The sequence below is a fragment of the Sceloporus occidentalis genome, unplaced genomic scaffold (genome assembly GCF_023333645.1).
Source record: "Sceloporus occidentalis isolate IW3139 unplaced genomic scaffold, rSceOcc1.0.p SCAF_118, whole genome shotgun sequence".
Classification (NCBI taxonomy): domain Eukaryota; kingdom Metazoa; phylum Chordata; class Lepidosauria; order Squamata; family Phrynosomatidae; genus Sceloporus; species Sceloporus occidentalis.
Window position 1 is genome coordinate 2,285,050 of NW_028317098.1, and position 27,312 is coordinate 2,312,361.

General features: G+C 46.5%; 3 protein-coding genes across 3 annotated transcripts in view; all 3 read left to right on the forward strand.

Annotated features, from left to right (window-relative positions):
- The first annotated feature begins 13,482 nt into the window (after nt 1-13,482).
- Nucleotides 13,483-27,312, forward strand: part of LOC149282359 (uncharacterized) — a 28,128-nt gene continuing 14,298 nt past the window's right edge. Inside the window, exons 1-7 of the mRNA XM_089498325.1 lie at nt 13,483-13,496; nt 13,580-13,709; nt 14,833-14,925; nt 15,091-15,324; nt 16,178-16,252; nt 16,561-16,711; nt 17,192-17,385. Coding sequence (XP_089354451.1) covers nt 13,483-13,496; nt 13,580-13,709; nt 14,833-14,925; nt 15,091-15,324; nt 16,178-16,252; nt 16,561-16,711; nt 17,192-17,385 — 891 coding nt within the window. The remainder of the gene's footprint in view (nt 13,497-13,579; nt 13,710-14,832; nt 14,926-15,090; nt 15,325-16,177; nt 16,253-16,560; nt 16,712-17,191; nt 17,386-27,312) is intronic.
- Nucleotides 17,616-23,183, forward strand: LOC149282360 (splicing factor 3A subunit 1-like). Its single transcript, XM_089498291.1, is given in 6 exon segments — nt 17,616-17,634; nt 22,112-22,195; nt 22,484-22,579; nt 22,582-22,662; nt 22,998-23,119; nt 23,163-23,183. Coding segments are annotated over 6 exon segments (423 nt in total).
- LOC149282361 (splicing factor 3A subunit 1-like) lies at nt 23,183-25,835 on the forward strand. The gene is made up of 5 exons (XM_089498322.1): nt 23,183-23,454; nt 23,531-23,741; nt 24,142-24,171; nt 25,239-25,393; nt 25,710-25,835. The coding sequence occupies exons 1-5, from the start codon at nt 23,230-23,232 to the stop codon at nt 25,833-25,835; spliced, it is 747 nt and encodes a 248-aa protein (XP_089354448.1). The 5' UTR covers nt 23,183-23,229.

Sequence of the window (27,312 nt, forward strand, 5' to 3'; positions counted from 1 at the left end):
GTTAAGAGGTGATATGATAGCCCTGTTTAACTATTGGAAGGGGAGTCATTTTGAGGGTGGACCAAGCTTGTTCTCTTCTGCTCCGGAAGAAGGACGCAGAGCAATGGATGCAAACCAAAGGAAAAGAGATTCCAGTTTAGGAGGAACTTACTGAGAGTAAATGCTGTTTGATAGTGGAACACACTCCCTTGGAGATAGATGGAGTCTCCTTAACAGTACTTAACCACCACCAGCAAACTTTCCCATCTCTAGCCCTTATCAGATGAGTGTGGAACTGGGGGTCTTCTGCACTGGGCGATTCGAATTCGCGTTATTTCGCAAAGTACTGTCATACCTGGGAGTCCTTCCGCATTGGCATGATTCAAATTGGCCAATCCGCATTCGCGCGAAGTGCATTCAGTGCAGAATGTTTTGTCACACCGGTGCTCAACATGAGGATTGGCCGATTCGTATCGGCCCCCTCGCACATGCTCAGTGGTGCCCTGCATGGGTTGCGACCTTAAACGCTTCCGGGGTGAAAGGGGAGGTCACGTCATGACAGCCCGGTAAACAGCTGGAGAGCCAGCTCATGCACATTAACAATCGCGATACAACGTGCCCGTTACTGTTTCCTCTCTACATTCCTGCTTGGTTTTAACGTTACCATGACCTTCCCTTGCAACAAATTAGCAATGCCCGGTTCTACGTGTGTGTGTGTGAGTGTGTGAGTATGTATTCTGGGGGGGGGGGGGAGGAGCAGTTCCAGCGGCTGTCAAAGAGGCTGGATGGCCATCTAAGTAAATGGGGATGCTTTGATTAAGAGTTCCTCCTCCTCCTCCCGGCTTGGGATCCAGCCTGGGCTGCATCCCAGGCAGGGAACAGGCGCGGGACCGCTAGAATCACGGCGACCGCCGCCGTTCCAACGGCCTCCTCCTCCTCCTCCCGGCTTGAGAGGCAGCCTAGGCTGGCTCCCAAGCCGGGAGGAGGAGGAGGAGGCTGCTGGAATCGTGATTCCAGCGCCCCCCGCGCCTCTTCCCTGCCTGTGATGCAGCCAGGGATGCCTCTCAAGCCGGGAGGAGGAGGAGGAGGCTGCTGGAACTGCGATTCCAGCGGCCCCCGCGCCTCTTCCCTGCCTGGGATGCAGCCAGGGATGCCTCTCAAGCCGGGAGGAGGAGGAGGAGGCCGCTGGAACCGCGCGCCCCCCCCCCCCGCTTCCCTGGAACCGGCAAGAGGAAAGACCCACCGGAAGTAAAAATTTGAATCTGGGGGTCTTGCGATGGAATTCAGGACTGGGTAGTCACACCAGACCCATTCGCACTGAGATCGAACAGAGCCCCAATCCAGGATATCGCCAATCCCCTTATCAGCGCACTGGCCAACACGCTCCAAAAAGAGGAGCCAGTACGCATTCAGTTCGGCAGCTCGCGCATTCACGTGAGTGCGGATTGGGCCATTCGAATGCTGGTATGATGGTATTGTGCGAAATAACGCGAATTCGAACCACCCAGTGCGCAAAACCCCCAGTTCCACACTCATCTGATAAGGGCTTCTGTTCCCCAGCTGCACAATGGTTCCCCATGACTCACCTGTCTGCTTTATGACATGCTCTTGGGTCACCTGGGGATTCAAGGGGATGGCTGGCAGTGAGGCACCTTCAGGAGAGCGCCCTTTCGGGGCAGATGGCAAGGGGGGGGGACGGACTGCCACCCACCAACAGCAAGGACAACTGAAACACACTGGTGAAGAAGCTGCCTGGGATCCAAATCTCCCTCTGGTCATGGAAGCCCTTGGATGGTGCTTTTTCTGGCAGGTGAGAGGCTGGGGTTCTGGGGAAAGAGGGAGGTGGGTTTGGGGGGTGACATGGGATGGATGTCCAAATATTTTGGGTGTGTACCTAGCCAAGAGCCACAGGCTGGGCTTCTGAATTAAGGGATTATTTCAGGAGTTTTTCACCACTGCAGAACAAATTTAATATTCTTCTGCAGCCTCCACCTCCATATTCAGATGCCTTGAAATGTTAAGGGGAAATTATTCTACAGGGGAAAACACATGTTTTTCTTCTGCAAAACCCCACTTTCCTGCCCAGGAAAAAACAGTTTCTTGAGCAGGAAGCCGTGTTTTCTACCCATTTTCTGCACAGAACACAGGCGTGTGTTTGGTTTTGGGGCATTAGAAAAGGTAGTTTTCTCTGCAGACCAGAAAGATCTAAAATGAGGATTAATGCTATGTGTGTGTTTTATCACACACAATTCCTTTGTATGGGCGCTCTATGGGCGCTCCTTCTGTGGTGCTTCCGCAGTGAATCCAAAGTGACACCTCATTTCGATGAATTCGGAAAAAAGTAAATCCACAGAATTCTCATCCAAGCTCACTTCGACTTCACTCCGGATTGGTCTGGTGTGGAATGCTACTTTGCTTCCGTCTTGGTACACCCCCCCCAAACCTCCAAGGTCCCACACGTCCCATGATGCCGTGCTGCAATTTTGCCCCATTTGCTTCTGGTACTCCCCCCCCCCCCCGCTACTTCCATTGCTGCTGAGAGGGAAATGTGGTTGTTCCGATGCCACTGGGTCAAGGGAAGAGAGCTACTGGGGAATGAATGTATCCACGTTTTAATGTGGACAGGACACATGCTGGCGAGGAGGGGGAAAGCGGCTGTTTCCGATGCCGCTGGGGAAGGCTCCTTGTGTGACTGGAAAAAATCAGAGTCCATATATCCCAGAGAAAGAGTTTTAGTTTGGGTGCTAAAAAGGACCATATCTCCCATAGAAAGGCTCCTTGTGTGGCTAGAAAAAAAAACAGAACATATCTCCCAGAGAAAGAGTTCTAGTTTGGGTGCCAAAACGGACTCTAAAGTCCATAGAACCTGAAGCTGTCATTTACGTGAGGCTAGCATTCACATGAAAGTGGAACCATGAAGTGGCCCCTTCTTCACCCCGGAAGTGCAAAGGTTCACGATGCATTCAGACCCCCACTGAGCATGTGCAACGGTCCCAATTCAAATTGTTGAATCCGTATGATATGCACCGGTGTGGTAATACAATTGGCACTCACTCCGCTTTGCGTGAATCCGCATCGCGTGACTTACCTTGGATTAGATTCCCCCTCGATTCAGAAGGGCAACCAGGTGTGATAAAACACTCAAGTTATGATGTGAATTCACATAGCTGAACCAGAAATCACCCTGGATCTGAGCTGCAAAAACCTCAGTGTGATAAGGGCCCCTGTCTTCAGTTTTCTTGTTACCTCTAGCTTCAGACCCAACTACTTATTGTTGAACCAAATATGCAGTCACTCTAGTGAGATATTTGGCCTTCTCTGTGAAAGAGCTCTGGTGCCACAAGAAACTACAAATTGCAAGTTTCCATAGGATGGAACCATGGCAGTGACTGCATATTTGGTTCAACAATATTTTTTCATTATTCTTTTCCTCTCTCTTTCTCTTCCCCTTTTCACCCCATTGCCTTTCTCTTCTCCCCATAACCTTTTAGTAAAGCATTCTACTTAACCCTATGAGCAGGTTATAAAAACAATCCTCTCTCTCTCCTGAGGTATACATAATTGGTCTGCTTGTTAGCCTGAAAAAGCAATAAAATACATTTTTGAAAAACAAAGGTTAAAAGGTGACTCTTTTCAGAGAGCGGAAAAATGTATTTTGTCATGCAATGGCAAACCACACATCCCTGAGCTTTTTGGATCACTTTTCATAAGGACCTGCTACAATATAGTCAGGGTCAAACAAGATAATATGCTTAGCAAGTTTATAGGAGAAGTGTTCCTCTTAAGTGGAGAAAAACATTTGCCACCTCTAGCATCTAGCACGATTGGCCATTGGAAGGTAAACGTGGGCTTAATTTGCAAGCCTGATCATGTGGGGTGCATCTGTTGTTGCTGTTGTTGTTGTTGTGTGCCCTCAAGTGGTTTCCAACTTATGGTGATTTTAAGACAAACCTATCATGGGGTTTTCTTGGCAGGTTTCTTCAGAGGGGATTTGCCATTGCCATCCTTTAAGGGTGAGAGAGTGTGACTGGCCCAAGGTCACCCAGTGGGTTTCCATGGCCAAGCTGCAATTTGAACTCTTGCCTCCAGAGTTGTAGTCCAACCTTTAAACCATGGCAGTTAAAGTGGTGTCAAACTGGATTATTTCTGCACTGTGGATGAGTGTTATGACACTACTCTAGTTGGGACTACCCAATAAGATTTAAGCCATGGTCTTTTGTTTCTATGTGTGTGAGAGAGTTTTTGCAGGTCTGCATTGCAAACCATTGATTTCACACGAGAACACATAAGAGCATAACAGAAGAACAATTGCTGGATCAATTTGAAGGCTTTTCTATTCCAGCAACCATTACATCCCTAAGCCCACACACTGACTTACAGCCTTTGATAGTCTACCTACGTTCATGTGAATGTGTGTAGAAAACCCAGCATGACTAGGGGCTCCATACCAATAATGTTCTAATAATAATGTTCAAGGCAATGTGAGCAGTATATCCATACAGACCTCCTGACTCAATGTGGGCAGACCAGAGAGAGAGGGACCATGCTCAGGGTGCAGAGGGTGGGATCAGCATGCACAGATCCATTTCTCTGTCCCCTTCCTTTCCCCACCACCATGCATTCAAGGGGCTAACCAGATGTCTGATATTTGTTCCACAGCAAACTAGTATTTTAAGTCATACTCCCTTTGACACAGGAGCCATTATGGCTAGGTGGCTATTGAGAGCGTTATCATCCAGGAATTTGTCATCCAGACTGGCAGTGATCCCATCCTGTGCTTGTGAATTCCTTAGCTGACCTATGAGCTGTATGGAAAAGTATAACCTTCTAAGCTGTCCTGGATTCTTCATCAATCAGCTTCATCAGGGCCCATTCAGACGACTTATTTAATGCACTATGATTACTGTGAAGACACACCCAACTAAAGGTGGTGGCAGGTTTGGGTGTGCAACGCCGGTACCCTGGTGAGATCAAATTCTTCTACCCAAAAAGGCTCTGAAGCTGAATGTAAAGTTCAAAAGGGGGGAAATTTAATTTAAAGGACAAAATAAAGAGTTTTCTCCTCCCCAGCTCTTAACAAAAGGTACTTTACAGTTTCAGCAATCTTCCGGATGTCATCTTTCTGGGTCTGATGTTAGTTTGCTCTCCTCACTCAATGGAGCTGGTGCAGGGTCTTTCAGCTCCTGAATTCCTTTATTCACTTGCTGTTGATAACTATTCTGGCTGAGTACTGGTAACTAATTCAGCTAACTTGGTAACTAAAATGGCTAAAGTGTAAGAAATGCCCTTTCCGGCTGTCTGGCCCTGTTTGCCACCAAAAGACAGCTCTCTGCCTGCTCACAGCAAAGACTGCTCCAAACTAAAAACTTCCAGCTACAGCAGAGCATGCTGGGAAAGGGCAAACCAAACCTGGAAATAATGCAGGGGATCCTACAGCTCCTCCCACAACTAATACAAAGAACTTTCCTACACTAAAATATTCTATGGCCTGAACCAACACGAAAGAAAATGCAGGGGGAAATTCAATCAGTCCTGGCAGGACATCACAATTACAGTTTAATAGCCATGGTTTCATCCTATGGAACCGTGGGATCTGGAATTCAAGGTGAGGTCTAGAATGATCACCCACAGAGCTTCTCAAGTGATCCACAAAGCCACAAAACCTAGAATTCCATAAGATGTTGTCACCATGTTAGTTAAAGTGGAATATAGCACTATAATTGTGTATAATTGTGTAGAATATATTGTGCGAATGGGCCCTTGATGACCTTGCATTCTAGGATTATGAGGGAAGAATAAAAGTTTTTTAGATCTCTTTCCCCCACTCCATGCCTGCTTTTATGCACTTCTATCACAAACCACTGTTCTTCACTTTCTCATCTCTAAAGCAACTTAATCTTTCCTCATTTGGGAGTTGCTCCTCTCTTGATTACTTGTGTTGCCTTTTTCTGTACCTTCTCCAGGCCTAAATCCAAATTCCTTTCTGAGGCATGGAGACCTCAAAAACAAATCCAGTAAGTGGGGCTGCACCATCCCGATAGGCAAAAGTGTTACAATATTGACAAGCTTTTAAAAATCCATTTCCTAATGATCCCCAACATGGAAATTGCATTTTTTCACAGTGACTGCACACTGGGCTGATGTTTTTATCAACCTACCCTAGAAATAACTGAGGTTTCTTGTTTGTTTCTAATAGCAGAATCACCCATTATGATCTTCCCAAAACCTGGAAACATATCCCTCTGTTGAAAGGATATTTGTTTATTTGGTCCCCCTCCTTCCCAAAGAACATCATTCTCCATGAAAGGAGAGAGCCATTATCTTGGGAGTGGGGCCCTGCTATTGCATTCCTGAAGGCCTTGACCACCCATCTCTCTGCTCCTTTCAGCTTCTCCAAGCTAGCTACCTTGAGGTGTATCCACACTATATGGTTATAGCACTATAGTCTCAAACTGAGAGTTAAATTCTATTGTTCTGCTTTTATTGCTGTCCTTGTTCCTAGAAGACACAGAGCAACTGAGAGTGTGGCTTGATGAGCATAATTTGATAGTCTGCAGACTTGAAGACAATGTTTGAAGACAAAATGCAGGCTGTGTGACTCTCTTTCACATTAAACAGTAATAACACTTTGATGGCTACATTTTATGGAATCCTATGCTTTGTAATTTGAAGAGATACTTGGAATCATCTGGCACATAATTTTTGACAGGCTGAGTCTTCCTTTTTGCAAAATCTGAAATATTCCAAAATCCAAAACTGTCCACATGGGTGGCTGAGATAGTGACACCTTTGTACAATGTACACGAACTTTGTTTCAGGCATTAGGGCTGAAGGGCGGGGTATAAATACCATAAATAAATAAATAAATAACATTATTAAAGCTAGTATGTACAAAGTTACCTTCAGGTTGTGTATAAGGTGTATATGAAACATAAATGAGTTTAGACTTGGGCCCTATCTGCAAAATATCTCATTATGTATATGCAAACATTCCAAACCTGGGGGGGAAAATGAAATCCAAAACACTTCTAGTCCTAAGCATTTTGGGTAAGGGAGACTCAACAGAGTTTATTACATGGGGAAAGTCCCGTGAATGATTTGTTGTTGGTTATTCTCTGATTATTCCCAGGACAAGTCCTCTCTAATCACTATGTCTGTGAAAATCCTCATTGCGATTGCGTGACTTTCCTGGGAAAATGATTGTTTAAATCCCCAATTTTCCCCATGTGTGATAAACTCCAACCTGTATACTTTATGCACTTACAAATCCCAGGCTTCCATAAGAAGCGGCCATGGTGCTTAACATGGTAACAAAGTACAGTCAGCCCTCTGTATCCATGGATTTTTTTTATCCACGGCTTGAAAATATTTAAAATATATATAAATTCCAAACAGCAAATCTTGATATGGCCATTTTATATTAGGATCACCATTTTATTATCCATTATATTTAATAGGACTTAAACATCCATGGATTTTGGTATCCATGGGGGATCCTGGACCCAAATTCCAGCGGATACCATGGGCCCACTGTACTATAATTGTGCAATGTTAAAGACACCTAATACTCCTTCCATCTGCTTTCAAAACACATTTTGGAAATAGAAAAGATTGAACCCAGCAATTTGTTCTCTGTATATTTCAATTTTTTATCACAAGATCTTATCCCCCCTTTCTTTCTTTCTTTCGCCTGCTGAGGCTGTTGATCATCTCCTGGTTTGATTTGGGCTTATGTATGCCTAAATATTCATTCATGAATGGCAGGAGTGGAAAATTTCAGTAGACCCAGATGCTGAGTCTTTGTCCCCAGCAGTAACTATGGCATGCCACACAATTTTTGGACACCCCTTCCCAATCTTGAAAACTGGAAGTATGCAGACATCCACTCCCAGTATTGATTTTGGTGTCTGAGGGAGTTTTGAATTCCTTGTTGTTGTTGTTGTTGTTGTTGTTGTTGTTGTTGTTGTTGTTGCTACTCCTATTGCCATTGTGAATTGCTGTTGACTTCAACTTATGGTGACCTTATGAATGAGAGACCTCCGAGTCATCCTGGTTTCAACAGCCCTGCTCAGATCTTGGGGTGCATCTACGATGCAGAAATAACCCCACTTTGACTGCCATGGCTCCATCTGACAGAATCCTGGGATTTGTAATTTTGTGAGGCACCAGGACTCTTTGGCAGAGAAGGCTAAAGGCCTTGCAAAAAACTACAACTCTCAGGATTCCATAGGATGGAGCTATAGCACTTAAAGTGGTGTCAAACTGCATTATTTCTACAGTGAACTCCTCACTCCTGTGCCAACCCCATCACTGCTGGAGGTTTACAGGATTTCTTTTTCTGAGATATTTTTTATGCCCAGGAGGAAGAGGTGCTCTCTGGAGGCCCAAGAGCTGCAAAACTGGCCTTGTGGGACTATTTGTAGCTCACAGTCTGCATTTTGCTCACCTCTGACTTACGGGATAGATTTTCATCATTTAAAGATAGTTTTGCTTTAGATTGTGGTGGATGTTGACATGAAAGCCTATGGCAGGACACAAAAATGTCTCTGTCATGGGTTATGGGCAACCCTGAGGGTTTTGTTGTTGTTGTTTTTATTTGCACAGTGCTAGTTTGAATTTATCCTGAAGACATTTCAAACAGTCCTATTTTCGGTATATGTCTGTATGTTTGATTAATGAGCATAAGGTGCCCTTGTACTGAAGCAATGGTTAATGAATGAATAAATGTGAACAATTAAACAGACAAATACATTTGAAGGCTGCAATAATATGACAGAAAAGGAAAGTGAAGCCTAGTTTTTAAATCTATTCAAAATATATTTTCTGATGATACGATATAGTCTCTGAACTGACTTGCCCTTTGTACACCTCCCCTCCCCACAAATCTGCTGCTCCCCAGAAGGTAAGTTGGTGACAGTGGACAGCTTTTCTTCAATGTGAAGGCAATTTTGAAGACAGGCTGCTGTCACTCATCATCTCTCTTTTTCAGCTCTGGTTGAATAGATTTACAGGTTCTTATTTCAAAAACTAGCAAAACCTTTTTCACTAGAGGCAAGATCTGGGACCTAAAAAATAAGGCACGCAGAGAAGCAATTTCTCTCAAACTAGATCTATTCCAAACTCCTATCTATCTCAGGAGAAGGATATGTCAGCGTTCGGGTAGTTGTTGCCCCTTTTGGATCCCAAGATGTTCCTATATCTGAGATGATGTGAAAAGGCTCTGTTCAGCTCACTGCTTTCATGTCAGCGGGAAAACAGGAATAAGACTCCCTGGCCTTGAACAGAGCTGCCAGCAAGAATGACAATCTTTGAGCACCAGCATGCAGTGTCAGAGACTTACTTCAGGCTTCCTAAAGTAAGGAGTGTCACCAGCTGTGTGTCAGTCAGGCTGTTCCAAAATATAAAGACTAGGCACCATGTTATTGCTTTTAAATTCTGATAGTAAAAATAATGGATGCTTTTGACATTTGTATCTTCTCATCATGACTTTGAAGGGTTTTGATTATGTATTGAATATAATGTGGGGAACTACAGAGATACAAAAAACAAAATAATTTTGATGTCAGTCACATAAATATAATTCGTAATAATTTGTCGAAAATGTCAGTAGACTTTTATTCTTTGCTCTTTTCAAATGTTTGTTTTTTCCTTGTGACTCTATATTTCAAAGGGCAAGCTAGAAACCTATTTTCCTATGTCTTGATTTTGGGCTTCCTATGCGCATGTAGTTAACTGCTATCGAGAAAATGAATACCAGAGGAGATAGGCCAGCTGAGAAGGTATGTCACCAAAACCTCTGTCTCACGTATAGACTCCCTCTAGACCACGCCTGCCAAGGATAAAGCCATGCCATTTCCAAAGCAGAGCAAAGGACTCTTTGCTCCATACAGTGAAGCTTCATCATGCCCTTTAAATGCTTTAGACTGTAAGCCCCATTGTGTGTGTGTTATGTGCCTTCAAGTCATTTCTGATTTATGGCGACCCTACCATGCGTTTTTCTTGACAAGATTTGTTCAGAGGAGGTTAGCCATTGCCTTCCCCTGAAGCTGAGCGCATGTGACTTACCCAAGATCACCCACTGTGTTTCATGGCCAAGCTGGAAATCAAACCCTGGTCTCCAGAATCATAGTCTAACACTCATACCACTATGCCATTATGGTTCTCAAGCCCTGTTGTAAGATGTGTTAATGTTGTGCTGTCTTGTGGCCAGGAGGCCAAAGGTTATGAATGAACAAGCTGAGATTTATGTTACTTGGGTAGGGTTACAAGATAAAATACCAGTCTGAGAACCTTATAAAGAGAAATAAATAGCTTTAATGGAATAGTTTATATAAATCATTTCCATAATAATGGTTTTGGTCTGGCAAAAACAGGTGGTTGCAGGGCAAGGAAAGGTACTATTTGGCTACTTCTCCCTCTTCCCCAACATTGACTCACATGGACTGGCTGGCTCACTGCTCCAGTGTTTCCTGTACTGAGTGGTGCTTCAGCCATTACAACAGAATCTTAGGAGTATGTGAAATAGCCACTCATGCTCAGAACACTGTTGTTGTAGTGCGCCTTTGAGTTGTTTCTGACTCATTGGCCTGTTACAGACAGTCAAAATAAAGCTGCTTCGAGTCACAGTGGAGGTATGGTGTTTCAATGATGCTTGCGCCCTAAGAGTCCAGAAGCCACACCAAAGCCACGCTCTAGTCCTTAGGGCTGGAGCGTGGCTTTGGTGCGACTTCTGGACTCTTAGGATGCATGCATCATTGAAACACCATACCTCCACTGTGACTCGAAGCAGCTTTATTTTGGCTGTCTGTAACAGGCCATTGCAACCCTATCACTGGGGTTTCTTAGCAAGCTGTTCTTCTTTGATGAAGCCTCTTCTTTGGAAGATGGTAACTCAGGATTGAGATCCAAAGCCTGTGCAAACTTGATTCTATGTAGGATAGTGACCAATACATTCAGGTCTGTTCAAAGCATCAGTAAAATTTGTTGTTAAGTCGACTTTGATTTATGGCGATTCCATGAATGAAAACCTTCAGGTCCCCCTATCTTTGACTGTTCTGCTCAGCTCTTGCAGAGTCAGGGATTCCTTGATTGAGCCTATCTATCTGGAATGGGGTCTTCCTCTTTTCCTACTGCCTTCTACCTTACCAAGCATTATTGTCTTTTCTAGGAAGTCACATCTTCTCATAATATAGTAAGTAATAAGTAAGTAAGTAAAATTGTATTTGTATACCGCCTTTCTAAGACCAAGGCGGTTTCCAACATTCCACATAACAAAAACAATATGACAATATGTCAATATAAACAGTATAAAATCACAAAAACAAAACATTAAAAACCTTATACAATAAAAACAATAAAAACCACCACTCATGCCAGCTGACATGCTGACGAAGGGGGCGAGGAGAGAATACTTCAGGGGTCAGAGAGTCAGGGGTAGGCCTGCTCAAATAGGAATGTTTTAATATGGCCAAAGCATGTGAGCTTCAGTTTAGTCGTCTTGGCTTCTAGGGAGAGTTCAGGCTTGATTTACTCTATGTCCCATCTTTCGTCTTTTTAGCAGTGCATGGTATCTGTAGAATACTTCTCCAGCATCACGCTACAAATGAGTTGATTTTCTTCCTATCAGCTTTCTTCACTGTCCAGTTTTCACAAACATACATAGAAATGGGAGATACAATGGCATGGACAATCCTAACTTTAGTATTCAACGAAGTATCCATCATCAGTGAAGCATCTGGACATGATTTTCAGTGAGAGGTCCTTTCTGACACACCCTTCTTCCTTTCCTTAATTCCTCAAATTTGATTTATGGATTTCAATTATTTATACCACAAATTTCCAAATGATTTTCTCAAAACGAGTTCCTGAAAAGGAGAGGTATTGGGGTAGCTGGTGGGAATGTGTCTGCCAGGAACAGGCTTAGTTGGAGGTATTCTCAAAATCCCATGGTCAGCCCTGGCAACAAACAACAACAAATGGCATGCCTCTGGCCAAAGTTGTAGCACATAATGAACTTATTTTGCCATCTCATGAAAAACCTCCAAGCATTTTTCTCCATCTTTTGGGCACTAAAGATACAACAACAATAAAATAATAGCTAACAATTTGGTGCCTTTTTGTGCTGTCACTGTTGCTGCTGATGATGAAAAAGTAGTAATAAATTAATAACACTTTGATACACCAAACCTTCTTCTTGATCCAGCTGTTCCACTCTGTCTTAAAGGCTGCTTCTACACTGATGCACTATAGGACCTGCTGTGTATAGTCTTCATACTTCATACTAAATCCCAACTTTTGAGGGAGAAAGGGATTGCTTATCTGATGGCAAATTAACAGTAAAGAAAAACCCAGAAAAGGAAACACTGTTTCTTCTTCGTGGTCTCTGCGAATCATACAAATGGGTTAGGCCCATGTTCTTCTTTCCTGAAGCATTTAAGAATCTTCTAGCTACACACTTATATAAATCTTCACATTTACTTCATAAAAGTGCAACTGGTATCTGCATGATACAATTTGCCTCTACCTCAGTACGAGTTGCATGAAGTAACTGACAGATAAATAGCCATGAGATAATTAAGCTGGTAATGTCTGGTCAGGAAAAGAAGCTGATCTGATGTAGTATTACATTCAGAGCACGCAACAAGTGAACTTCCATTTGTTTGTCTTCAGAATGGACTGTACACATTGATGTCTGTGCCAAGCTGGGGTCAAGATGGTGGGGTCAGGATTTCATCATTCTCTCATTATAATATAACTAGTTTCTAGCATTATAATCAAATCAGACTTGGGCACTGCTACATTTTGGATGACCTTCTCGCATAGGGTTGCCATACCTGAGGACCTCCAAACCGGGGAAAATGTAGGACAAGGTTTTAAAATGTAGGACCTTTTTTTTTCCTGGCCAGGCAATTAAAAATAGAGTCCTACATTTTAAAACCTTGTCCTCCTTCCTGGCTTGGGAGGAAGCCTCAGCCTCCTCTCAGGCCGGGAAGGGCCGCGGGGGCCGCCTGTCATCGCGGCCATCCTCTCAGGCCTCCTCCTCCTCCCAGGCCCCGGCAAGGCCTTGGAGGACTCCGCGATCGCGCTTAGTAGCCCTTAGTAGCCATAGAGTCCAACCGTCCTTCTGCCATGCAGAAATACATAGGATCCTAGTGTTAAAAGGGACTACTAAGGGCCATATAGTCTGACCCTCCTTCTGCCATGCAGGAATACATAGGATCCTAGAGTCACAAGGGACTACTAAGGGCCATATAGTCCACCCTCCTTCTGCCATCCAATGTAACCCTCATCTGCCATGCAAGAACTCTCAGTCAAAGCATCCCCATTGACAAATGGCTGTCTAGCCTCTGTTTAAGGATCTCCAAAGGAAGAAAACCCCACCAAAACCTCAGAGGAAGCAGTGTGCTCCACCATTGAACGCGGGTTTATACAGTAAATCATTAAATTAGTGATGGGGGTCTCAAGGTTTTTCTTACACCTGGAGCATCCTCTTAGAGATGGATAATGGTGATGCAACGGTGATGGGATGCTCTCTGCCTCGCGGCTTTTGGGGACCGTTTGCTCTGCTTTGGGTGCTGACTCTGGTTGTGCCTCTTCTCAGAAACGGCCCCGAGTTCGAAGCCCGCATCCGCCAGAACGAGATAAACAACCCCAACTTCAACTTCCTGAACCCCAACGACCCGTACCATGCCTACTACAGGCACAAAGTCAACGAGTTCAAGGAAGGGAAGGCACAGGATAGGGTTGCCATAATGGAGGACCTCCAAACCGGGACAAATGTAGGACCAGGTTTGAAAATGTAGGACTTTTTTTTTTAATTTCCTGGCTAGGAAATTAAAAAAAAAAGTCCTACGTTTTCAAACCCTGTCCTCCTCCTCCCGGCTTCGGAGGACGCCTAGGCTCTCTCCCAAGCCGGGAGGAGGAACAGGGGCCGCTTGGAATCGCGCCGCGGTTCCAGTGGCCTCTTCCTCCTCCCGGCTTCGGAGGACGCCTAGGCCGGCTCCCAGGCCGGGAAGGGTGCGGGGGGCACTTGGAATCACGGCGATTGCCGCGGTTCGAAGCAGCCTCCTCCTCCTCCTGGTCTGGGAGGGAGCCTAGGCCTGCTCCCAGGCCAGGAAGGGGCGCGGGGAAGCTTGGCATCGCGGCGATCGCCACAGTGCCAGGCTTCCTCCTCCTCCTCCCAGCCTGGGAGGGAGCCTAGGCCTGCTCCCAGGCCAGGAAGGGGCGCGGGGAAGCTTGGCATTGCGGCGATCGCCGCGGTGCCAGGCTTCCTCCTCCTCCTCCCGGCCTGGGAGAGAGCCTAGGCCTGCTCCCAGGCCAGGAAGGGGCGCGGGGAAGCTTGGCATCGTGGCGATCGCCGCGGTGCCAGGCTTCCTCCTCCTCCTCCCAGCCTGGGAGGGAGCCTAGGCCTGCTCCCAGGCCAGGAAGGGGCGCGGGGAAGCTTGGCATCGCGGCGATCGCCGCGAGGGGAAGCGTCCTCCTCCTCCTCCCGGTCTGGGAGGAAGCCTCGGCCGGCTCCCAGGCCGGGAAAGAGGCAGGGGCCGCTCCTCATCGCGGCGATCGCCACGGTGGGAAGCGGCCTCCTCCTCCTCCCTGGCCTCGCGGAGGCCTTGGAGGACCCCGCAGCCGGAACTCCGACCGCAGAGCCGCCTCCAAGGCCTCGCTGGGGCCCAGGAGGGAGCGTCTCCGCGGCTGGAGCTCCAACCGCGGAGAGCCCTCCCAGGCCTCAGCAAGGCCTTGGAGCCGCCGCGGGACCTGAGGTGGCCGCGGTGGGCGGGGCCGTCCCGGTTTGGGCGCCAAACCGGACCGGGACCGGGTTGGCACCGCCCAAACCGGGATTGTCCCGCCCCCCAGCGGGATATGGCAACCCTAGCGCAGGAGCCCTCGGCCGCCATCCTGAAGGTCATGCAGGTGCAACAGAATGCACAGCAGCAGCTGCCGCAGAAGGTAAGTGGCCCTGTCCCCCTCGAACATTGCCTCTCTGGGATGATGCTGCATGCTTTTTCATTCATGGGGAAGCTTTGATTGAGAGTTCCTGCATGGAAGTATCGGGTTGGACTGGATCAGGGCCCTTTTTGGGGCTTCTTCCATGATCCTCTGTTTTCCTTACAGCTCCAGGCCCAGGTGATCCAAGAGACGGTGGTCCTGAAGGAGCCCCCTCCAGAGTTCGAGTTCACTGCGGACCCTCCGTCTATCTCCGCCTTCAACCTGGACGTGGTCAAGCTGACCGCCCAGTTCCTGACCCAGCTGATGCAGAAGGAGCAGAGGAACTACCAGTTCGACTTCCTGCGCCCTCAGCACAGCCTCTTCAACTACTTCACCAAACTGGTTGAGCAGTACACCAAGGTAATGGGGTCTGGGAGGTTGCATTTGCGCATTAGGGTCCAGTCTGATCTCAGACATTAAGCAGGGCCAGCCCTGGTTAGCCCTCGGATGGGGGTCCGGCAGAGGAGAGTGTGGGGATTTAGGGCGAAACCGGGCAAATCCCAGGCATTAAAACATTTCTCTTCTGTTGCTTATTGTTTACGGCATTTATACCCTTCCCTTCAACCCTAAAGGCTCTAAAATCCTTCTCCGCAGACATGGAGAACGTATGCCCAGTGTGGGCCAACAACGTCCATCGTTTCTTATTGACAGTCTTGATTGGGGTTGTCGATAGTTTAAAGCCAACAAAATATGAATTCTCTTATCAATGGTATCAACAGCTGAGATATTTGTTTATTATATTTGTTATATTTATTTATTATATTTTATTATATTTATTATAGTTTTATCCTTATTATATTTGTCTATTATATTTTATTTTTAATTTATTATATTTGTTATATTTGTTTAATTTATTTATTAATTTATTATATTTTTATCCTTACTAAATTTGTCTATTATATTTTATTTTTTAATTTTATATATTTGTTATATTTATTTATTTAATTTATTTATTTTATTATATTTATTTTTTATTTATTATATTTTTATTTATTTATTTATTTGTATCTGGCTCTTTAGAGATAGTAATCCAAAAGCGTGGAATGGGTGGCACTACCTCATTAAGGGGAACGGTTTCCCCATAAGATAGACACTTTAATCGAGATGGTATCCATTATTATTATTATTATTAATCTCTCTCTCTCTCTCTCTCTCTCTCTCTCTCTCTATATATATATATATATATATATATATTTATATATATATATTTCAGATCCTGATCCCACCGAAGGGGCTGATCATAAAACTGAAGAAGGAGGCAGAAAACCCCAAAGAAGTCTTGGATCAGGTGCCTAAATATCTCCCTATAATTTTTGTCATGTTTTTGAATTGTTTCTTTGATGCATTGACTCCAGCAGTGGTTTACAAATGTAACATAGATGTAAACATTTGAAAACACATATTTCTATACCACCACCACCACCACCACATAATAATAATAATAATAATAATAATAATAATAATAATAATATAAAGATCTTTAAATGGTCACTTGTAGTTTCCTACTAAAGAGGCCAATTATGGGAGCGGGCACTAACACTTCTCATATCGTAATGAAGTTTTGTGTTGCGTTGTTGTTTTTATGCCTCGTTGTAGGCCTGCTACCACGTGGAGTGGGCCAAGTTCCAGGAGCGAGAGCGGAAGAAGGAAGAAGAGGAAAAAGAGCGGGAGCGCGTCGCGTACGCCCAGATCGACTGGCATGATTTCGTGGTGGTGGAGACGGTGAACTTCCAGCCTTCGGAGCAAGGTGGGCGCATAAATAGTCTTGAGCCCCCATATATCTGTGGGATCGATAAGTAATTTCACTTTTCCGTATCTGGGGGCAGAAAGGTCTCTCTAGGCATCGGGAGGTCTTCTGGTGCCACTCTGTGATCAATGTCTGGCACATGTTGCCCTGGAAGACCTAGAGATTCCTAGAGAGGACACCACTAGGCATTTGTAGGTCCTCCAGCACAACTCTATGGTCAATGTCTAGCAGATGTTGCCCTGGAGGACCTAGAGATTCCTAGAGAGGACACTCTACTAGGCCTTTGTAGCTCCTCTAGCGCAGCTCTATGGTCAGTGTCTGTCGGACGTCGGCCACAGAGTTCCCCTGGAGGACCTAAAGATTCCTAGAGAGGTCTTGTGCCCCGTGCCCCTAACCCTAACAAATAGGGAAGGACCAATGCAGCCCAGTCCTCCAAGGAGAGGTGGCAGTGAGGCTCATCCCCTTCCTTCTCTGCTTTAGGGAACTTTCCTCCCCCCACGACTCCCGAGGAACTGGGTGCTCGGATTCTGATCCAGGAGCGCTACGAAAAGTTCGGGGAGAGCGAGGAAGTGGAGATGGAAGTGGAGTCGGACGACGAAGACGAGAAGCAAGAAAAGACTGAGGAGGGACTGTCCCAGTTAGACCAGGACACCCAGGTTCAGGACATGGACAAGGTGAGTAGCCCTTTCTGGGGTCTAGGATTGAGAGTTCCTGCATGGCAGAATGGGGTTGGACTGGATCAGGGGCCTTTTTGGGATCTAAGATTGGACTGGATGGCCCTATGATTGGACTGGATCAGGGCCCTTTTGGGGTCTATGGTTGAGAATTCCTGCATGGCAGAATGGGGTTGGGCAGGATGGCCCTTTTTGGGGTCTCTTCCAACTCTATATGATTGTCTGACTCTATGAATGAACAATTCTCTTGTCGCTTCCTAACCCCATTGCTTTTAAATCCGAAGGGCTCGGACGAAGAGGATGAGAACCAGAAAGTCCCACCTAGAATCATAGAATCATAGAGTTGGAAGAGACCACAAGGGCCATCCAGTCCAACCCCCTGCCATGCAGGAAATCCAAATCAAAGCATCCCCAACAGATGGCCATCTAGCCTCTGCTTAAAGACCTCCAAGGAAGGAGACTCCACTACACTCTGGGGGAATTTGTTCCACTGTCGAACAGCCCTTACTGTCAGGAAGTTCTTCCTAATGTTGAGGTGGAATCTCTTTTCCTGTAGCTTGCATCCATTGTTCCGGGTCCTGTTCTCTGGAGCAGCAGAAAACAAGCTTGCTCCCTCCTCAATGTGACATCCTTTCAAATATTTAAACAGGGCTATCATATCACCTCTTAACCTTCTCTTCTCCAGGCTAAACATCCCCAGCTCCCTGAGTCGTTCCTCATAGGGCAAGGTTTCCAGACCTTTCACCATTTTAGTTACTCTCCTCTGTACACGCTCCAGTTTCTCAATGTCCTTTTTGAATTGTGGTGCCCAGAACTGGACACAATATTCCAGGTGGGGCCTGACCAGAGCAGAATACAGTGGCACTATTACTTCTCTTGATCTAGACACTATACTTTTATTGATGCAGCCTAGAATTGCATTGGTTTTTTTAGCTGCCGCATCACACTGTTGACTCATGTTCAACTTATGGTGTACTTGGACTCCTAGATCTCTTTCACATGTACTTTCATTCAGCAATGTGTCTCCTATCCTATATCTGTGCATTTCATTTTTCTGCCCTAAGTGCAGTACCTTACATTTCTCTGTGTTGAATTTCATTTTGTTAGCTTTGGCCCAGCTTTCTAGTCTATTCAGATCATTTTGAATGTTGGTCCTGTCCTCTGGAGTATTAACTATTCCTCCTAATTTGGTGTCATCTGCAAATTTGATAAGTGTGCTCCCAATTCTGTCATCCAGGTCATTGATAAAGATGTTGAATAACACTGGGCCCAGTACAGAGCCCTGTGGGACCCCACTGGTCACTTCCCTCCAGGAGGAAAAAGAGCCATTGTTGAGCACCCTTTGGGTTCGGCCGGTCAACCAATTACAGATCCATTCAACAGTTACTTTGTCTAGCCCACATTTTACAAGCTTGTTTGCAAGAGTATCATGGGAAACCTTGTCAAAGGCCTTACTGAAATCAAGATATACTATATCTACAGCATTCTCTTCATCTACCAAGCTGGTAATTTTATCAAAGAAAGAGATCAGATTTGTCTGGCATGACTTGTTTCTCTGAAACCCATGTTGACTTTTTGTGATTATGGCATTGCTTTCTAGATGTTCACAGATTCTCTGTTTAATGAACTGCTCTAGAATCTTTCCTGGTATTGATGTCAGACTGACTGGATGATAATTGTTGGAATCCTCTTTTTCCCCCTTTCTGAAGATGGGGACAACGTTTGCCCTCCTCCAGTCTGCTGGGATCTCTCCTGATTTCCAGGAGTTTTCAAAGATTATTGCCAATGGCTCCTATATTACATTTGCCAGTTCTTTTAATACTCTTGGATGTAGTTCATCTGGTCCTGGAGACTTATATTCATTTAGATTAACAAGGTGTTCCTCTACTATCTCTTTACTTATTCTGTGCTGAAATTCCCCTATTCTGTCCTCTGCTCCATTATCCTCAGGTTGAGCACCCTTTGCCTTTTCTGAGAAAACTGAGGCAAAGAAGGTGTTGAGTAATTCTGCCTTTTCTCTGTCTTCTGTTAGCATTTTGCCATCTTCTCCACGCAGTGGCCCTATTGTTTCCTTCTTCTTCCTTTTGCTGTGGACATATCCAAAAAAGCCCTTTTTGTTGTTCTTAACCTCTCTAGCAAGCCTGAGTTCATTCTGCGCTTTAGCTTTTCTGACTTTACCCCTACACATGCCTGCTATTTCTTTGAATTCCTTTTTTGTGATTTCCCCCTTTTTCCATTTCTTATACATGTTCCGTTTCAAACTTAGCTCAGTTGAAAGTTCCTTAGTCATCCATCCTGGTTTCTTGAGACACCTCCCATTTTTCTTTCTCACTGGAACTGTTTGAAATTGTGCCTTCAGTATCTCTCTTTTGAGAAACTCCCATCCGGTCTGAACTCCCTTCTCTTTTAGTATTTCTGACCATGGGATCACCCTCAATACTGAAATCCGCTCTCCTAAAGTCTAGAATGCGTGTTTGACTGTGCCTGGCTTCTCCTCTCCATTGTATAACAAACTCCAGGAGAACATTGTCACTTCCACCTAAGGATCCCACCACTTGCACCCCATTAACCAAGTCATCCTTGTTGGTTAGGATCAGATCCAAAATAGCTGACCCCCTTGTTGCCTCTTCCACCTTTTGGACCATGAAATGGTCTTCCAGGCAAGTGAGGAATTTGCTAGACCTTGAGGATCTGGCTGAGTTTGACTTCCAACAAATATCAGGATAGTTGAAGTCGCCCATCACTACTACATCTCTCCTTTCTGACTGTGTGGTCATCTGTTCTAGAAAGGCATCATCCAATTCCTCAGTCTGACTTGGGGGTCTATAGTAGACTCCCACCATAACATCCTTGTTGTTTCCCTCCCCTTTGATTCTTATCCAGATGCTCTCCACCTGGCTTCCATGATTGATGTCCTGGATCTCTTCACTGGTGTAAATATCTCTGACATATAGTGTTATTCCTCCTCCTTTCCTGTTTGGCCTATTTCTCTTAATAAGGTTATACCCCTCTATTTCCACATTCCAATCATGAGACTCATCCCACCAGGTTTCAGTGATGCCTATTATATCATATTTGCTTTGTTGTACTAGGAGTTCGAGTTCATCTTGCTTATTTCCCATGCTCTGTGCATTAGTGTAGAGACATCGCAGACCATGGTTCCCTTTTACTTGCTGCCTGTGCAAGTTTTTTTGCCTCCCACTGCTGGGTCCTTGCACTGTTTGCCTTGTTTCCTCTATGTCAGTTTGACTATTTCCGCCATCCCTTTCGCCTTCCTTAATATTGTCTCCCTTCCCCTCGGAACTCAGTTTAAAGCTCTCCTGATCAAGTTCTTGAGACTGTTGGCAAAAACATTTCTTCCAACTGGTGTGAGATGCAACCCATCCGTTGCAAGAAGTCCCTCCTCATGGAACCGCAGCCCATGATCAAAGAATCCAAATTGTTCTTGGCGGCACCATCTGCGAAGTCAGTTGTTCACATCCGCTATTTTCCTCTCCCTTCCTGGACCGTGCCCTTCAACTGGCAGAAGAGACGAGATGACAACCTGTACATCCATTCCTTTCAGCTTCCTACCAAGCACCTCGTAATCCCTTTTGATGTTGTGAAGGCTGTGTCTTGCAGTATCATTGGTTCCCACATGGACCAAAAGGAAGAGGTATTGGTCAGTAGGCTTGACCAGTCTTGTCAGCCTCTCTGTCACATCACGGATCTTTGCCCCTGGAAGACAACACACCTCTCGAGACATTGTTGTCAGGCCTACAAATCACTGCTTCTGTACCCCTCAGCAAGGAGTCCCCCACTACGACCACACGCCTCCTACGAGATTTAGCAGCAGCTGTTCCCTTGGGTGGGACACTCAGGCTTGCCTGCTCTGTCCCTGAAGTCTGTCCATGCTGCTCTTCTTCATCCTCCTTGATAAGGGAAAGAGCTTTGAATCGATTCTCTAGCTGCAAGCTCCCCGAACAATCCCTTCTTGGCCTACTTCTCTGTGTGACATTCCTCCAGCTATCTTCCTCCTGTGTATGTGAAGTGACCTCCTCGGCTCTAGCATCTTCCTCTGCATGGTATTCGTCCAGGATTGTTAGTTCTGTTCTGTCCAGGAAATCCTCCTGCTCCCTAATATGCTGAAGTGTAGCTACTCTGGACTCCAACTGCTGCACTTTCTCCTCCAAGAGTGCTACCAACTTGCACTTGGGGCATGTGAAGTTCTCCACTTCTTTAGGCAAGAAGATAAACATCCCACAAGTGTTGCAGGTGACTGCCGTGGTTCCGTCAGTGTCCATACTGAAAAGTCTTAGGAAATTACTGGAACAGGACTGTGGGCTTCCTCCTGAAAAAAAGAATCCTCCAGAAAACACCAACGCTAAGCCCCTGATGCTTCAACAATTTGTGGCAGTGAGCTCGATCAATTCTGCCTTTGCTGTAGATTTCCTTGGATTAAAAAAAAATGAAATAAAAAATTGAAATAAAAACAATTAAACAGTCACCACTTAAAATGGCTGCCCAGCTACCTCTCTCCTCCTCTTCTCTGTAGCAGGAACTGCTCTGCAGAGGCTCTGGGAGAAGAAATAAAGAGCTAGTCTGCTAGCTCCGCCCCTAGTGACTCAAAGGTGTGACTCACTGAAGATGTGACTACAAGCACACTCTTCCTAGAGTTTAAAAAACAATTAAACAGTCACCACTTAAAATGGCTGCCCAGCTACCTCTCTCCTCCTCTTCTCTGTAGCAGGAATTCCAGAAACCCCGATGCCGCCTCCTCTGCCTCCGACTCCGGATCAGGTCATTGTCAGGAAGGATTACGATCCCAAAGGTGAGGTTTAGATGTAGTTGGGGGTTATGACTTGCGCAATCTTGCGTCCATAGATTGCAGGGCTGTTCGACAGTGGGACACACTCCCTTGGAGTCTCTGCCTTTGGAGGTCTTTAAACAGAGGCTGGGTGGCTATTTGTCAAAATGGGGATGTTTTGATTGAGAGTTCCTGCATGGCAAGAGAATGGGGTTGGACTGAATCAGGACGCTTCTTGGGGTCTCTTCCAGCTCTATGATTCTTGGCCAGAGGTGTCCTTTCCCTAAACCTTTCTGACCCTTCCTCCTCCAGCTTCCAAGCCTTTGCCCCCAACCCCAGTCCTGGACAAATACCTCATTTCCCCCATCACCGGGGAGAAGATCCCTGCCAGCAAGATGCAAGAACAAGAATGCTTCTGGATCCCTGATGGCTGGAGCAGAGGGATTGCTCGCTCCGGATGAAACAGACGGATGATGAAGTCTATGCGCCAGGTCAGTGCGGCTGGACCCTGAAAAGCAGGTTCAATGCGTTTTCCTCTGCTGAGTAGTATCAGAGATATAATTACTTTTATTATTATTCTGCTATGCTTTTAGACTTCCTGCATGGCAGAATGGGGTTGGACTGGATCAGGGCCCTCCTTGGGGTCTCTTCCAACTCTAAGATTCTATGATTCCATAAACAGAGGCTGGATGGCCATCTGTCATTGGGGATGCCTTGATAGAGAGTTCCTGCATGGCAGAAGAATGGGGTTGGACTGGATCAGGGCCCTCCTTGGGGTCTCGTCCAACTCTACGATTCTATGATTATTCTATTTCTGTCTCTTTAGGCTTGGATATCGAAAGCAGCCTGAAGCAGCTGGCCGAGCGCCGTACTGACATCTTCGGCGTGGAGAAGACGGCCATCGGCAAGAAGATTGGGGAGGAGGAGATTCAGAAGCCAGATGAAAAGGTACGGTCTCTGCGGGCGTCATGGGATGGTACCCCGCTTGCAGAGGCCGGAGACACAAAGATGACCGTCCGCTCTTCCCTCAGGTGACCTGGGACGGCCATTCGGGCAGCATGGCCCGCACCCAGCAGGCGGCCCAAGGCAACATCACCCTGCAAGAGCAGATTGAGGCGATCCATAAAGCCAAGGGGCTGGTGCCGGAGGACGACAGCAAGGAGAAGATCGGCACAAGCAAGCCCAACGAGATGCCGCAGCAGCAGCCGCCTCCACCGCCCTCCTCAGCCCCCAACATGCCGACCAACGCCCCGCCGATCGCGTCCGTGCCTCGCCCTCCTTCGGTAGGTGTTGCCATTTCCATACAAACATCGTAAGACCCTTCCTCGACCCCAAAGTAATCTGATTTCTGTACTCCAGATGCCGCCCCCCGTCCGCACGACCGTGGTCAGCGCCGTCCCGATCATGTCCCGTCCCCCGATGACTTCCGTCGTCCGATTGCCGCCGGGGTCCGTGATCGCCACGCCGATGCCACCCATCATCCACGCCCCCCGGATAAACGTCGTGCTGATGCCGCCATCGGCTCCCCCCATTATGGCACCGCGCCTGCCTCCCATGATCGTGCCGACGGGTCAGTATCTCTTCTGTCTATCTATGGTGTCTAGATCCAGGGAAGTCATAGTGCCACTCCATTCTGCTTTGGGAATAATAATCCTGTGTCCAGTTCTGGGCTCCACAATTCAGTTACAAGATGGAGGATGTCCAGAGGAGGGTGACCAAAATGGTGAAGGGTCTGGACACCATGAAACCCTATGAGGAACGACTTAGGGAGCTGGGGATGTTTAGCCTGGAGAAGAGAAAGTTAAGAGGTGATATTGAAGGGATGCCATATTGAGGAGGGAGCAAGCTTGTTTTCTGTTGCTTCAGTGCATTTTATGAGACCACTGCAAAAAGGCGTATTTTATTATTATTATCCTTGGTGGTGGTTGCGCCAAGTCACTGACTAATGATGTTCAATTATCACAATATAGGATACAGACAGGGACCGGTCAGCGCACCAGGTAACTCCCATAAGCGTCATCATTGCGTCCTAAAACGCGTCTAATAACTAACCTTCCGGTCAAGCTCTTGGTTTGCATGCGTCGAGAGTGGGGCCATTGGGGAAAACACGGTTGTGGTCTGTGTATATGTTTGTTTGTCAATAGTTTCTGACCTTTGTGGACCTCTGATCGTTGCCGCTCTGGAAAGACGTGGCTGCATGATAGCTTGGGTTTCAATGCGCCAGGTATCCCCTTTGCAAGGAGGACCGCGCAACGAACGCAGACGGCGTTGTAGTAGAAGGAAATGTAGACATTTCACTTGTTTTGATGCATTCCTTCTCTTCCCTCTGCCCTCAGTGCCTCTAAAAGTAATTGGCTTCCTTCTTAATGCAATGGAGTCAAGCTTTCCAGATGCTCACAATTTGCACCTGGAGCCACTCCGGTTGAGACTCCAGCTCTCAGGGCATCCTGGCTTTCACAATGCTTGGGCAAGAGAGGGTTAGGATTTCCATAGGCTCTTAGCTTGACTAATCTCATTTAACTCAATATTTTTTGGCCTTGGAGTTATTATGATCGTGTCTTTCTTTTAAAGGCAAGGGGTGTCAAATGTAATTCCATTAGAAGAGAGCTATGTTCAGCCTTATGTGCTGTGGCCAAAAAGTGCGTCTATGTCCCATATATTTGGCATCATTGATAGGCTCCGAACGTCCCTCCAGAGTAAGGGCACTTAAATTTGGCACAATGATGGGCATGGCAAGTCTCTCTAGGAGTTTCTGGGTCCTCCAGTGCAACTCTATGGTCAACGTCTGACAGACACTGACCATAGAGTTGCCCTGGAGGAGCCACAAAGGCCTAGTAGAGCATCCTCTCTAGGAATCTCTAGGTCTTTCAGTGCCACTTTTAGTTAAGGCTGACCATAGAGTTGTCCTGGAGGAGCCACAAAGGCCTAGTAGAGTGTTCTCTCTAGGAATCTCTAGGCCTTTCAGGGATGTTTTACATTTGACACCCGCTGCTGGTCCAAAGCGAGAGGGGGGCGGTCAATCGTAGTAATAACGCTTGCCAAATTAATACTTTTCTCTGTGCTCCAGCGTTTGTTCCAGCGCTGCCTGTTGCGCCGGTCAGCGCGCCGGCGCCTATGCCGCCAGTTCACCCACCGCCCCCCATGGAAGACGAGCCAGCCTCCAAGAAACTGAAGTCTGAGGACAGCCTGATGCCCGAGGAAGAGTTCCTGCGTAGAAACAAGGTGCATATATTTAAGTGCACAGTAATAACTCTGTGGCCAATGTCCGACAGACACTGACCACAGAGTTACACTGTAGGAGCGACAAAGGCCTAGTAGAGTGTCCTCTCTAGGAATCCCTAGGTCTTTCAGTGCAATTTTTAGGTAAGGTTGACCATAGAGTTGTGCTGGAGGAGCTAGATATTCCTAGAGAGAACGAATCAACGTAATACGTAATCAGGCCTTTCTCTCGGATGGGGTGGCGTTGTTGTCCCAGCATTGTTCTTCAGCCGGTTCTGTCCGCTGACCACTCCCTGAATTGTGTCCCTCCTTCTCTTAGGGTCCGGTCACCGTCAAGGTCCAGGTGCCCAACATGCAGGACAAGACCGAATGGAAGCTGAACGGTCAAGTGCTGGTCTTCACCCTCCCTCTATCGGACCAGGTGGGCTCCCCAAGTTTGCCCTAAGTGATGAACGGTCAGCAAAGGAGGCACACCCCGCCTCCATCTTGGGCGGACCTGTCACTGGTTGCGAGTCTGGCACCATCAAACATTAAGGCCTTCCTAAACAAGGGAGCGCATGAAGTCCAGCATTAAAGCGACATAGTGCTTGTGTAGTAGTGACCGATGTGTTTCTTTCCCCCTTTAATCCTTAGGTCTCAGTCATAAAAGTCAAGATCCACAAAGCCACAGGGATGCCTGCCGGGAAGCAGAAGCTCCAGTATGAGGTCAGGGTTAGGGTTTCATCATTGCCCCCCAAAAGGGTTAAGGTTTCATCATTGCTCCCCAAAAGGGTTACATTGCTCCTCAAGTAGCTCCCCAAAAGGGTTAGGGTTACATGGCCCCCCAAAAGGCTCCCCAGAAGGGGTGGGTTTACATTGCTTCCCAAAAGGCCGCTTTTCTACTGATGTGAACATTAACAGCGCATGGGACACAATAGTGGAAGGATGCACTTTCTCCCTCATGGCGGGCCAAAAACGAGACCCGGAAACCCAAGGAGTCACTTCCGGTTGGAAACTGTGAGGTTTTCCTTCGGGGAAGTCTTAGGATTTCCTGCGGGTTTTAGGGAGAGGGGTTGAGGGAGTGTTTTTAATGCGTTGGCCAATGCCATCGGATGCTGGGGCGCGTCATTTTTGGTCCTCGCTTAGTGATCATAACCCCGAGGCCCTCTTTTTGTTGTGTCTTGCAGGGCATTTTCATCAAGGACTCCAACTCCCTGGCTTACTACAACATGACCAGCGGGTCCATCATCCACTTGGCCCTCAAGGAAAGAGGAGGGAGGAAGAAGTAGGTTTAGGGGGGTCCTTTGGCGACGAAGAGGCTGAACTTTGGACCTCTTTCAGGTCCGGAGAGAGAGCCGCCATCTTGCGCATGCGGCCACTATTAAGATTGAAGCTTCGTTATGCGCAGGTTGCACCGTAATGTTCGTTACACCAATGGCGTTCCTCCATTCCGTATTCATTGTTTGTTTTTTGCCGTAGCTGCGTTTGGCTTGGCTTGGACCCAGTTCAAAACATATAGAAAGCAGTTAAGAGAATGAGTTAAACATTTCAGCCTTGTTACCTGTAGTATCTTGCAAGTAAATTTAAGTTGTGCATAATAAAAATTATTATTACATTCATTCACGTCCCACTTTGTGTTTTGTCACCGCTCAGATCCTATATCCTGGCATTGCAATGGTCATATATGGGGCACTGAAGGTTATATATTCTTTTAATGAGACACTTAAGGTTATAGATTATATTAATGTATTAATGGGACACAGGGATACATAGGATCCTATGTATTGGAAGGGTCTCCTAAGGGTCCTATAGTCTGAACCTAGAGAAGCGCATGGCAACCATGATGTGGAGAGAAGCCCCAAGCCTTGTTTCCATTTGAAAAGGTTCCATGCCTGCCTTGGGTTCCGTGTTCCACTCTAGAATGCAGCTGAGGCCAGTGTGGC

What these genes read in the sequence shown, in the direction of transcription:
- LOC149282361 (XM_089498322.1), top strand. Translation starts at nt 23,230, where the DNA reads ATGGCCCGCACCCAGCAGGCGGCCCAAGGCAACATCACCCTGCAAGAG. An exon ending in CCGTGCCTCGCCCTCCTTCG is followed by an intron (nt 23,455 to 23,530) that starts GTAGGTGTTGCC and finishes TCTGTACTCCAG; the next exon opens with ATGCCGCCCCCCGTCCGCAC. An exon ending in GGGACCGGTCAGCGCACCAG is followed by an intron (nt 24,172 to 25,238) that starts GTAACTCCCATA and finishes TCTGTGCTCCAG; the next exon opens with CGTTTGTTCCAGCGCTGCCT.